General features: G+C 41.1%; 1 protein-coding gene across 4 annotated transcripts in view; it reads left to right on the forward strand.

Moving 5' to 3' along the window:
- Window positions 1–11,803, forward strand: part of LOC120027181 (rho guanine nucleotide exchange factor 2-like) — a 47,313-nt gene extending 35,510 nt beyond the window's left edge. For 3 of the 4 annotated variants that reach the window (XM_038972056.1, XM_038972055.1, XM_038972053.1), the window contains 7 exons: window positions 1,602–1,700; window positions 1,801–1,850; window positions 6,059–6,100; window positions 6,342–6,392; window positions 6,968–7,303; window positions 7,541–7,709; window positions 10,260–11,803. In XM_038972056.1, the coding sequence (XP_038827984.1) occupies window positions 1,602–1,700; window positions 1,801–1,850; window positions 6,059–6,100; window positions 6,342–6,392; window positions 6,968–7,303; window positions 7,541–7,709; window positions 10,260–10,333 (821 nt within the window). In that variant the 3' untranslated portion in view covers window positions 10,334–11,803. The remainder of the gene's footprint in view (window positions 1–1,601; window positions 1,701–1,800; window positions 1,851–6,058; window positions 6,101–6,341; window positions 6,393–6,967; window positions 7,304–7,540; window positions 7,710–10,259) is intronic. The other variant, XM_038972054.1, reaches the window with a different exon arrangement.
- Window positions 11,804–13,410: the final 1,607 nt, after the last annotated feature.

Raw genomic sequence — 13,410 nt, forward strand, 5'->3', positions numbered from 1 at the left:
CTGCTAGGCTACCTGCTGCCCCTCTGTAACTGTTTTAGTCACCATTGGCCTCATTGGGAAATCCCTGAGCAGTTTCCTTCCTCTCTGGCAACTGAGGTAGGAAGGACCGCCTGCATCTTTGTAGTGACTGACTGTATTGATACACCATCTAAAGTGTAATTAATAACGTCACCATGCTCAAATGGATATTCAATGTATGCCTTTTTTTCTACCAATAGAAACCTTCTACCTTTGCAAGGCAAAGAAGGGCATCTTCCTGGTATTTGTGGTTGAATCTGTGTTTGAAATTCACTGCTCGACTGAGGGACTTTACAGATAATTGTATGTGTGGGGTACAGAGATGAGGTCATTCAAATATCATGTAAAACATAATTCCACTTTGACATTATTGTGTGTAGGCCATTGACAACAAATCTAAATGTAATCCATTTTAAATACAGGGGTGTGAATACTTTCTGAAGTCACTGTGGCTACATTTACACAAACAGCAAACCGTTAACTCGTCATCACCCAAACATTGATTGACATGTACAGTTGTCCAGTTTCCACCCTACACACAGTAGTCCTCAGTGTGGGTATCATGTGTATGTTTATGAATTTGAAGTGGCTGTCAACCCCTAGGCTAATGTTTCTCTCATGGAATGTCATTCCTTGAGCACTATATCATAGAAGGTTCTATATGCATTTGAAATGTTATTGGGTGCTTTCTCTTTATTTAGAGTGTGGCTTTAATAAGGTACATTTTGTTTTAGCTTGCCCGCCCATATGGAAAAGAATCATAAACATCTAATCTTGTATGGCAGAAGAAAGTAATTTGTACAAAAAATCTAAGTATCTGGTAAGATTTTGATATGTTTTGCATTATGTTAGTGGTTCTCAAACCTCTGCCCGGGGATCCGGGCAGATCTATTCCAGAGCTAGCACACCAGATTCAACTTGTCACTGATCATCAAGCCCTTGAATAGATGAATCAGGTGAGCTAGTTTAGAGCTACAACAAAATTGGGAAACATGAGCAACAACGATTATTATAAGAAAAGTGTATGTTCTAACCGTTATTGTAGGTTTCACATTGTTTTTATAAGACAATATATAAAAAATCATGATAATTACAATCAGAACATTTTTATATACGAGTTTCCATGGTTAAACAAGCAATAGGCTGGGCAGCACCTGCTACTGGACAGTTGATTTACCTACAGCTATCCCTTTGGTCCCCCATCCAGGGTTCTAACCAAGCCCTGCTTAGTTTTTATATTTGTCACTGAATACTACCATGTGCTATCAAGATAATCTTAACAGATACTTATTAGATTACTTATTAGATTTTTGTACAAATACTCTTCTTCTGCCATACAAGATTCTTGTTTACATTTTCATGATTCTTTTTGTATTAATCTTGTTTGTGTATTTGCTGCCATGTGTATTACTTTGTTAGATTCTTCCATATCTTGTCCATGTGTGGCAGAGATGTGACTTTAGGCCCAATGGAATGGTCTAAAATGTGAACTCGACCCACCCTGTCACAGGTGAGCTGAAATGAACGCACCATACATTTTGTTAAGCCGCTGATGCTGTATTGTCTCAATTTGTGTCTCCCAGTGGATAGGCTGAGTGAGCTACTGCTGGGCTCCACCTTTGCAGTGCCTCTGCCCTGCAGTTTCAACGGTCACCCGAACCACACGGGAACACTAGTGATCAGTGAGTTACTCCTCTGTGCCATTAATTGACAAGGCTTATAGTAGTCTAGTCTCCATAGCACTGTGAGCAATGACCATTGATGACCGTTGTTTGTTTGTAGATGGCCAGGAGGTGGTTCTCAACGGAATGCACGGGTGCCCAGCAGCAAAGGTAAAGGTCTGAATAATAATGATTATATTATAATAATAATAATAGCATGGTCATTTAGTGTGGTCTACCAGGCTTAGAACCAAGGTATCCCATGTGCCACAATAATGTTTTAGCTCGCTGAGCTAAAGCCAAGTCCTTAGCTCGGGACGCTAACATAATTCTTCAGGTCCCAGGCAAGATTACTCATTGTGAGCATGGTTCACATGTGGGAATCAAATCAATGTGTAGACTAACAGTGAAATGCTTACTTATGGGCCCTTCCCAAAAATGCGGAGAGAAAAAAGCTAAATAGTAGAAAAATAATAACACGAGGAATAAATACACAATGAGTAACAATGACTTGGCTATATACACAGGGTACCAGTACCAAGTCGATGTGCAGGGTTACGAGGTAATTGAGGTAGATATGTACATCTAGGTAGGGATAGTAACTAGGCAACAGGATAGATAATAAACAGTAACAGCAGTGTATGTGATGAGTCAAAAGAGGTCAATGCAGATAGTCTGGGAAGCTATTGGTTAACTAATTAACTAACTATTTAGCAGTCGTATGGCTTAGGGGTAGAAGCTGTTCAGGGTCCTGTTAGTTCCAGACTTGGTGCATCGGTAGCAGAGAACATTGCCTTGCGGTAGCAGAGAACAGTCTATGACATGGGTGGCTGGAGTCTTTGAAAAAGTTTTGGGCCTTGCTCTGACACCGCCTGGTATAGATGTTCTGGATGGCAGGGAGCTCGGCCCTACGCACTACCCTCTGTAGCGCCTTGCGTTCGGATGCCAATCAGTTGCCATACCAAGCAGTGAAGCATCCAGTCAAGCTCTCAAAGGTGCAGCTGTAGAACTTTTTGAGGGCCCATGCCACGTCTTTTCAGCCTCCTGAGGGGAAGAGGCATTGTCATGCCCTCTTCACTACTGTGTTGGTGTTTGTGAGCCTTGATAATTCCTTAGTGATGTGGACCCCGAGGAACTTGAAGCTCTAGACCTGCTCCACTACAGCCCTTGTCGATGGGGGTGGGATCGCCCCTCCATTTCCTGTAGTCCACGATCAGCTCCTTTTGTCTTGCTGACGTTGAGGGAGAGGTTGTTGTCATGGAACCACACTGCAAGGGCTCTGACCTCCCTATTGGCTATCTCATTGTCGTCTGTGATCAGGCCTATCACCGTCGTGTCGTCGGCAAACTTAATGATGATGTTGGAGTCGTGTGGCCATGCAGTCGTGGCTGAACAGGGAGTACAGGAGGGGACTAAGCATGCACACCAGACGGGCCCCGTGTTGAGGGTCAGCGTGGCGCATGTGTTGTTGCTTACCCTCACCACCTGGGGACATCCCGTCAGGAAGTCCAGGATCCAGTTGCAGAGGGAGGTGTTTAATCGCAGCGTCCTTAGCTTGTAGGGCACTATGGTGTTGAACGCTGAGCTGTAGTTAATGAACAGAATTCTCATGTAGGTGTTCCTTTTGTCCAGGTGGGGGAGGGCAATAGAGATTGCGTCATCTTTGGATCTGTTGGGGCGGTGTGTGAATCGAAGTAATGGTGTTGATGTGAGCCATGACCAGCCTTTCAAAGCATTTCATGGCTACAGATGTGAGTGCTACGGGGCAATAGGGGCGGCAGCGTAGCCTAGTGGTTAGAGCGTTGGACTAGTAACCGAAAGGTTGCAAGATCGAATCCCCAAGCTGGCACAAACCTGTCGTTCTGCCCCTGAACAAGGCAGTTAACCCACTGTTCCTAGGCCGTCATTGAAAATAAGAATTTGTTCTTAACTGACTTGCCTAGTTAAATAAAGGTTAAATAAATAAATCAAATTGTCATTTAGACAGGTTACATTGGCGTTCTTAGGCAGAGGGATTATGGTGGTCTGCTTGAAACATATTCAAAAAGTTTAGTCCGAAGTTTTGTTTGAATCTTTGCGATGCGCAGTTGTCATCATGAGCTGTTTGAATGAACATTTCTAAAGGCTTTCCTAAAAAACCTTCCCAATGAAATGTTGACTGCAAAGTAGGCCTACCTGGCAGAATGATATCATGAGGATTTGTACCAATCACGGGGAATTTATTTTTCAAACTCTGCCATCACATGAATCCAATACTGTACATTGTATAGTACAAAAAACCCACTAGCCAAACACATTGGTCTCTAGATGTGAAATTTAATTAAAGAGCAACTGCACTCTCCAAATATATATTTTTTTTTTTATTGTTCCCAGACATCAAAAGTGGTCTCCTGGTGTGGTATAAGCATTTTATGTGGACTTAGAACATCAAATGTTAGTTGATTTTTGAGAATGAAAATCTGGGAAAACTCTGAAACCGGGAAAAATCTAACTGGGAAAACAGAATTTACCAGGGCCCTATTTTGTGACTGTCCAAAATCACTAACAATTACTCTTTTTGAGATTGATCGTTTGGTGCGCAATGTAAATCTGATATTGTCAAGTTCAAATGTAATTTTGTGTAGGTCATTATAGGCTACTTGCTCAGGCCGCAAATGAAATATAACATTTTAAAGGATTTGCGCATCATCCGCTCATCCACGGGTCAGGTCATTATTGGTGCGACCAAATCATGTGCCGATGCCATCAACTGAAAAAGTTAGTAGCACTAGTGCCACCTGTGGAAAACATTAGTCTAGAGCCCTGTCCCAAGTGGAAAAAGTTTGGGAACCACTGCATTAGGGCATTTACAAAAATTGTCCGTGTAGTCCAATTTGTCCTGTTTCAGTCCAATTTCTTTTTGGTGCCTAATGAACATGACTAATGCTTTATGTTTGAAGTTTCAAGTGAAGGCTTCTGTTATCTGAGTCTTCCGCTCTCTGAGTTATTATAGCTTGACAGCTCTGTTTCAAACAGTGCCTTGGAGTATCCATGGCAACATCCATTTTTCCAATCACCATTCTTTTATGAAGCCTGTTTGACAACTCTATTCTGAAATGTCATGACAATAATAGGAACGTTTCACAATGAAGCCCTACTGGTTTACTTAGAGAAATATTCATTAATTGCAAAAGTTGAAAAGTACACTGAACAAAAATATAAACGCAACATGTAATGTGTTGGTTTCATGAACTGAAATAAAAGATCCCAGAAATGTTCCATATGCACAAAAAGCGTATTTCTCTTAAATGTTGTGGACAAATTTGTTTACATCCTTGTTTGTGAGCATTTCTCCTTTGCCAAGATAATCCATCCACCTGACAGGTGTGGGATATCAAGAAGCTGATTAAACAGCATGATCATTACACAGGTGCACCTTGTGCTGGGGACAATAAATATAAGGCCACCCTAAAATGCCACCGATGTCTCAAGTTTTGAGGGAGCGTGCAATTGGCATGCTGACTGCAGGAATGTCCACCAGAGCTAATTCCAGATAATTTAATGTTCTGAAACAAAGCTGAACATGTCCCAGTTCTTCCATGGCCTGCATAGTCACCAGACATGTCCCCCATTGAGCATGTTTGGGATGCTCTGGATCGACGTGTACGACAGCATGTTCCAGTTCCCGCCAATATCCAGCAACTTCGCACTGCCATTGAAGAGGAGTGGGATAACATTCCATAGGCCACAATCAACAGCCAGATCAACTATATGTGAAGGAGATGTGTCGCACTGCATGGGGCAAATGGTGGTCACACCAGATACTGACTGGTTTTCTGATCCATACCCCTACCTTTTTTAAGATATCTGTGACCAACAGATGCATATCTGTATTCCCAGTGAAATCCATAGATTAGGGCCTAATGAATTCATTTTCATTGACTGATTTCCTTATATGAACTGTAACTCTGTGACATCTTTAAAATTGTTGCATGTTGCGTTTGTTTTTGTTCAGTGTAGTTTGTTAAACATTTTTCACCTCACCTCCACCAAAGGAATGGAATTTCTATTGTGATATGAAGCAATTCTATAATATAATCGATCAGTGAGTCATTTGCTTCATTTAATGGAATTTTGAATTTCAAAAGACCGAAACCAAGTGATATGAGGATCATACAGATATTTTCGTTTAAAAGTATTTTAGTTTACTGTATTATGTTTGCATGAAACACTTCTCTGTTTAGCTCTGTGGCATTAATTGGTGTTTCGTTTATTTAATTTATTCTTACACCAATTCATCTGATATTGCTTTCTATCATATTTTGAATAAACAATAGTTTATTCACAACAATTGTCAAATATAGTGTTGATTTAAGTGTGTAATATTTCAAATTTCCCAGGACTGGAATGGGAATCAGGCTGGAGATAGGCCCTCAACCGAGGTACAGTAGTAAATGTTCACTCAATCTCATAAGGAACTACTGTCACTTTATCCGTACATGGCTAACTAGCTAAGAGAACCCACTGAAATATTTGTCTGGAGATGGCGGGAGGTTGTGTTTGTTTTATTTTGTGTGTGCGTGTATATCTATATAGCCTATTAGCATGACTAATGGTGTTGGTATTTGCTCTTGATTGTGTTGGCATAATATTTATTGTATTCACTGATGGTGTGTTTTTCAGGAAGTGTATCAGAGGCTGGTCAACCTTAGTGCCCACCTTCATGCCCTCCAGGTCAGTGGATGCATCTCTTTGTACCAGACCTGAGTCAAATACAATTGTCAAATATTCTTTATTTAGCTGAGTTTACATTTTCTGGACTATTTTATTTGTTTTAATGTGCCGAGAAGCTCAAGTATTTCAGCGTATTTGACATAATGTTTGACCCAGGTCTCTCTTCTGCTTGTTTTAATCTGCTTGAATAGTAATGTATTATTTTCCTTCCATTATCTCACAGTTAACAAAATACATGTATTTTCCATTGTGGCATCTATAAATGTATCCAGATTTTTTTTTAAATAAGTTTTATATAGAATTAGCATGACTAGAATACAGTATATTCATATAAAGTGGATGAAATGGTATGTAAACATTATTAAAGTGATCAGTAGTCTCTAAGGTGCAGGGTAGAATACCGGGTGGTAGTCGGCTAGAACAGTGACTAAGTTCAGGGCGGAGGCCATCTAGTGGTGACTGTTTAACAGTCTGATGGCCTGGAGATTGAAGCTGTTTCTCAAACCCCTGTCACATGGACCAGTCTCCTCATATCTCCCTTCATTCCCTTGTAACTTCTCGTTCTCCTCTCCTAGGGCACTGTGATCAAGCAGGACTCCATCCTGGAGCTCTGCCTGCGCTCTGATGGCCCGCCAGTTGATGCCCCGACCACGCCCACCGGACGGGTGTGGCGCTCCCTGTCACGTGACGCAGGCATGGCCGAGGCCAGCACGGGGGCGGCCATTGGGGAGCTGGCCCTGCTCCAGAGGCAGCACAGCCTCCTGCAGGAGGAGCTGGGTAGGCTGCGGGGGGCCGATGGCCGCCTGAGGGATAGCGAAAAAGCCCGCGCCCAGCTGGAGAGGCAGGTCCGCGACATGAAGGCCCACAGTACCACCGTGTTTGACAGTGTGGGACCTGCAGGCTCAGAGCAGGTAGAGCTACTCACTGGCACTGTGGGTAGTTGCACTTAGCTTAACTATAGGGGGATGCACTGATTATTAGCCAGCTCATTGTTGTAGATGAGAATCTGAAAGATGGGAATATGCTCTCATTCAACTGAGTTGAGTTAATATAGGTTATACATTAGCCAAATATAGAAATTAATTGTCCGTAGGTGATACAATTTGATTTGGTTTGTCGTTCCACTTAACACTTATCATCTTGCCTAGGCTCAACCCCTTCGTAAAGCAAGTGAAACCAACACGGACACCAAATTGGCCAGCCAAGAGTCAATCGAGCATTCGGAGGGGCATCAGGATGGCAGTGATGTGGAGGTGGAGGTGACGTCAGATGAGGAGGAGGAGGCCAAAGCGTCACCGCGCTCGGAGAGTCCCCGAGGTGTGTAAATCTTACGTTTGGCATGTCTCTTGATGTAATAAGATGAGTTTTGGGCAACCCTTCCCCCTCTTTTGTTCCATGCTGAAAACCTAGCTAGCCAGTTACTAGCTAACACCAGACACCGATGAATGCGGAAACCTATAAGTATCTTTGCCTTAGATGAATAGGAGAAACCTCTAATTTGCTGACACACTGCAGTAACATTTTGGCACCAGGGGCCGGTTGCACCAGCCTTTGTAAAAAAGTTGGTCATAAATGCTAGATCGGGTGTAGCTACGTCCGAAGTTGTGAACAGAATTTACACCTGTTGCACTCACCAAAAATAAGACTAGTCGTAGCTAAATCCGACGTAAGCAGTGCTCATTCATGAGATTAGAAGATTCATAGTGACTGTTGCTAGGCAGCGCTCATTGCTTACCTACAATCAGTTTACAAAAGTAAATAATGGGATAGCTACCATATTTGGCGCAATGGAGCCCAGAAAATACAAGTAAACTTTTCAGATACTGAAATAAGACTGTAGAGCTGTATAACAAACATATAGAAATTCTAACAGTTAAATTGAATAGCACCGCTACAAACAGGGGAAAAGAACTACAAACAAGGGAGAAGAACTAAACCTGGAAGTAAAGTAGATGAGTAGAGTGGGGAGCTTGGCTGCAGGTCAGTGGAAGAGGTGTGCAAGAAATGGAAAGATCTCATGACATTCACACCCCTTGATTTTTTTTCTACATTCTGTTGTGTTACAACCTGAATTTAAAATAGATGAAATAGAGTTGTGTTGTTACTGGCCTACACACAATACCCCATAATGTCAAAGTGAATTTGTTAGTTAAAAGCTGATATGTCTTGAGTCAATAATTATTCAACCCCTTTGTTATGGCAAGCCTAAATCATTTCAGGAGTAAAAATGTGCTGAACAACTCACATTATGGACTCATCTCCGTACCCCACACATACAAATATCTGTAAGGTCCCCCAGTTGAGCAGTGAATTTCAAACACAGATTCAACCACAAAGACCGGGAAGGGTTTCCAATGCCTCACAAAGAACGGCACCTATTGGTAGTTGTATGTAATAAAAAGCAGACATTGAATATTCCTTTGAGCATGGTGAAGTTATTACACTTTGAACGGTGTTGCAATACACCCAGTCATATTTATGTAAATTCAATATTTCTGTATTTAATTTGCAATACATTTGCAAAAAATGTCTAAAACATGTTTTCACTTATGGTGTATTGTTTTTTTTTAATCTTCCATTTTGATTTCAGGCTGTAACACAACAAAATGTGGAATAAGTGAAGGTGTATGAATACTTTCTGAAGTCAATGCATCCGATGATGCACGGCATTGCCATGATCGGCAGCAACTGTAGCAGTGATTTCAACGAGTAGCGTTTGTAGCAGATGATGCATTCTTTTTAAACCAATGTCTAATATCCATTTTGATGGTAGCCAGGTCTACTGACCACTGAGGCACATTGTTGTTTACCTAACGCTCCACCCACTATTAATGTGAAATGGTAAAAAGAGACGTGGCTTCATAATGCATTTATGATGGGTCTAAAACCATCAGTCATAATTACTTGAGCCATATTTAATTTAACATAACATATTTTCGGGAAATGGGCTATATATTATAGGTCTGTGTTATAGCAAATACAAATAACAAATATCTATCTAATTTAGATACTGTACATTTCATTCAATCATACATTTTCTTTGGACGGGCTAGTAGGTATTCTATGGTAGGGCGGGCCAGGCTCCCTAAGGCCCGCCTTCAACGCCGGCCCTGCTGTAGATGCTTTAGTATTGTTCGTGTCAGGGCTTTCAGAACAGTAATTCTGTTCAAACAGCAAAAAGCAGCAATATACAAAATATAAAGAAATATAACATTCCCTAGAGGGGATATCCCCACTGCAGTATCATTATACAGAGATGTGCTTTAGCAGAGATGAGCTCACCTCTGTCCTCTCAATAATGCTAATGCAAGCCCACACACAGTTTTATATAACACATCGATTTTGTGATGAGGCACAAACTCTCTTTCTGGCACACACACACACACACACACCATCGCTGCCCTTCTCATCTCATGTTCTCTCTGTGTGCGTGTGCGCGTGCGAACACCTCACATCCCTCTGCTTCTGTCAGTGTTAGGTGTGTGGGTGGAGATGTCTTTCCAGGCCTAGTACTCAGCTCACTTATTCTACTCCCTGATGAGAAATTACAGTGCTGGTGTCTCTACTCTCCACAATTTAATATATATATATATAGCTGAAATTAAGAGAGGCTAGCATCCAAGATGACTAATGCTAAAAAGCATATTAACGTATGTGCCAGAAAAGGAACGCACTACACCAATGATCTGCAGACCAACGAAACAAAAGAGAGTATAGTACCCTTCAAGTTTGTATGAAAATAACCTGTTTGCCACTATTCTAAAGAGTCTGTGATTAACAACTATCTATGGCAATTATAATAAAGGCCATGTTTTGTTTTGCAACTTTGATATAAATTGTTAATTGGCTAATTGTCTCTTTACTCAGATCTTCAGGACATTCCAGAGGAGAGCGAAGCCACAGCAGAACTACCACGAGAGCCTGACGTGTCACATTGCTAATGACCCTCCAGAAACAGACTGGACCCCACCTCCCCTACTCTCAAAAATAGGCCGAAGAGAACAAGAGAACTGAACTTGAAATAGTCTTCCTCTTTTTACACTAAAAAGGAAGTGCATATTAATTTTCAAATATAGATCGATATATTTGTTCTGTGGCTTTTGCTTTACAGTACACGACCAGTGGCAATATGTGACTTTACGTTATATTCTTTCGTATTTCTTGCTTGGGATTATTTGGATATGTACTGCTCCATTTTGGAATCGATGCTGGACCAATGAGGGCCTATTAGAGTGGCGTGAATAACAGGAAGGGAGTTATGCAATGATGATATTCCAAAGAAGAATATGCAAGAAATGGACAGCAAATATAAAAGCAGTGAATGGATAACCAAATCTGATGGGTTTTGTCTATTTAGGTGAATGGAATACTGAATTAATGACATTGGTTGGAGAGCTGCTATTGTGCATTAGGGTGTTGGATGCGGACGTATGTAGGTAGCTGTTTGTGCTGGGACACACACAGATACAAAAATATGACACAGACACAAACATGCACAAACACACACACAGTCATATGCGCTCACACACACACTTGAGTCCTTTACATTTCCATAATTAGGGTGATCTAATTCTCAACGCTGTTTATGATGCTAATGATTTGTTTATTTATTCTTCCTTCCTTCATTATTTAAGCAGGTAAGTTAAGACCTCAAGCATTAGTGACTGGATAAGAAGTAGAGGTAGCACTGTATTTTACTCTCCCCTAATTCTCATGTTTTTATTTAGAAACCACATGGTAACAGCATAATGACATAATTATTATTCCAAAATGACTTACTTACCCACGGGTGTGGTGGGTTCATTTCCTGCAGGGATCACATACATATGCTTTAAATGTATGCACTCAAAGTAATGTAAGTCGCTTTTGTGGCACATGTATATTACTTGGATTTTTCGTCACAAATATAGGAAAGTGACAATTGTTAACAATTAATTTCAAGTAGTTACCAGAATGAATTATGCAGTTACCATGTAGTTACTAAGTAAATACCTGGCAATAAGGGAGAATTAAATAAAGTTTTATCTAAATGGACAAAATAATCCAATCACTATATGGATCACTACAGGTGCATTTACATATAAGCAGTGTAGTTTAAAAGTTGAACTCCAGTGGACTTGGTCGACTATATATAAAAAAGCTGTCAATATTGCTTTGGTTTTAATCTTGACAAACAAAAGGCCAAGACGTTGGAAAATGGAACTAGGACAATGCGCCATGTCATCCATTTTGAGATGCCTTGAGGGATAGGGGAATTCAACTTTTTGCCAACATGGAAATATAAAATGGAGTCTTCTCTATTAAGGACTAAACCAGTGACTTTGGAGACTATTTTTGAGCAACGGACAGCCGAGCAACCATTATATTTGCCTTTACATTGTTTTGAAACTAAAATGCTTTAATTGACACTTTCTTGTTGTAATTTCTTGTCATCTGTTAATTTGACTCTTGTACCATATTTTTCTGGCTTGCAGAGTGTGTATAAATTTGGCTGAAAATGACAAAGGCAATGATTTTGTGTATGTCTTTGATGAGGAAACTACTGTATTCAATTGCGGTTTACAGAAAGCCATACTAAAGATATGAATGTCAAATCCAAAAGTTTTGCCTCCAGTTGTTTTAATATTAAAGTTATAGTGTCAATAGGTATAGTTGTGCATCGATGACATATCCACTTGTTTTGACAAGTTCTCACTATACCCTGTGCTGGTGTAAAGGTCATATCTTCCTGATTTGTGCTCCACATCACTTGGGCCCTCTGTCAAAACAACAGGTGGTGTAGTAATGAAGACTTATTTCCACAATTGATCATACCACTGACACAAACTGTTAAGGTAAGTGTGTTGGCATTATGCCTATCCTAAATGGAAGTATGCGTAGGTGAAGGTTTGTGACAGTTGTCATGACTGTTTGACATCTGTATGTCATTATTATGACAGTGTTAGGTAGTCCTTGTGATGAAAAGGTCCAAAGAAGTGTTATCGACAGTTGCTCTTACGTGAAGCATTACCACTGCATGCTGGTAATCGAATCTATCTCTGCTTTAAAGTGGCACAGTGTACAGACAATCAAAATCATGCATACCAAAGCTCATCATATCAGACTTTGACGATCCCCTTAGTATGTCAATCCAATTCGGTGGTAAAAAGCAGCTGTCTTTTGGGAGGAAATGAGCTCAAGTATCCCACTGTCTCACACTGTAGGCTGACACCGCTTCCCCAAATACCTCCCCCTAAACCCCTCACGATGGCTTAATGCCTCTACCGAAACATCAGGTCAAACCCCGACACACTTACTCCCCCTTCTGCATCTCTTTTCCCTTTTAACCTTTTTAACTTCCTCGAAACAATTTTGTATTAATTTCCTCTCCCATCTGTCTCCATCTCTGACCCTCTTACTCTCGTTTTCTCTTACAGTCTATGGCTCTGTCTAGAAACAGCCCCTAGCCTGACTCACCTGTCCAGTTGTCTCACATCTCCATGAGAAGTTGTTTCTGGACAGGTTCTATCTCCCTCTCTTCGGCATCTCTTCATTTCTCTTTCTCCCTCTTCCTCCCTTTCACAGTCTAAACCCGGACACAATGTTGACCATGTGACATGTATTCTCTCTGTTCTCCCATCGCTAACCCTCTCACTCTTGTCCACTACCTCTCTCTTTCTCTCTAGCTATATATCTATCTATCCCTCTTTGTTTCTTTCTATCCCTCCCTCCCTAATCCTAGGGAAAATGTCAGCCAAGTAACATGTATAAATATCCCCATAGCTGGCATAGTGGTCGCCCCTCTACGCCCCGCCTGCACCCCATTTATCATTGGAATTTCCCAACGTTGGGGATGCCATGGCACTGTAAGCCCAGACAAGCTCTGGTGGTCCAGGAGAGGAGCAAGGGGAGTGGGGTTACCGGGAAGCTGTACTGTACCTCTTTCCCTTCCTCCCCATCATGTCTCTGTCTTTTATTTTCCTCCTGCACTTAAATAATCACCTGATTTATAGTATTCGTAAAGTTTTAGGTAGGTCAC

This window comes from Salvelinus namaycush, chromosome 32 (genome assembly GCF_016432855.1).
Source record: "Salvelinus namaycush isolate Seneca chromosome 32, SaNama_1.0, whole genome shotgun sequence".
Classification (NCBI taxonomy): domain Eukaryota; kingdom Metazoa; phylum Chordata; class Actinopteri; order Salmoniformes; family Salmonidae; genus Salvelinus; species Salvelinus namaycush.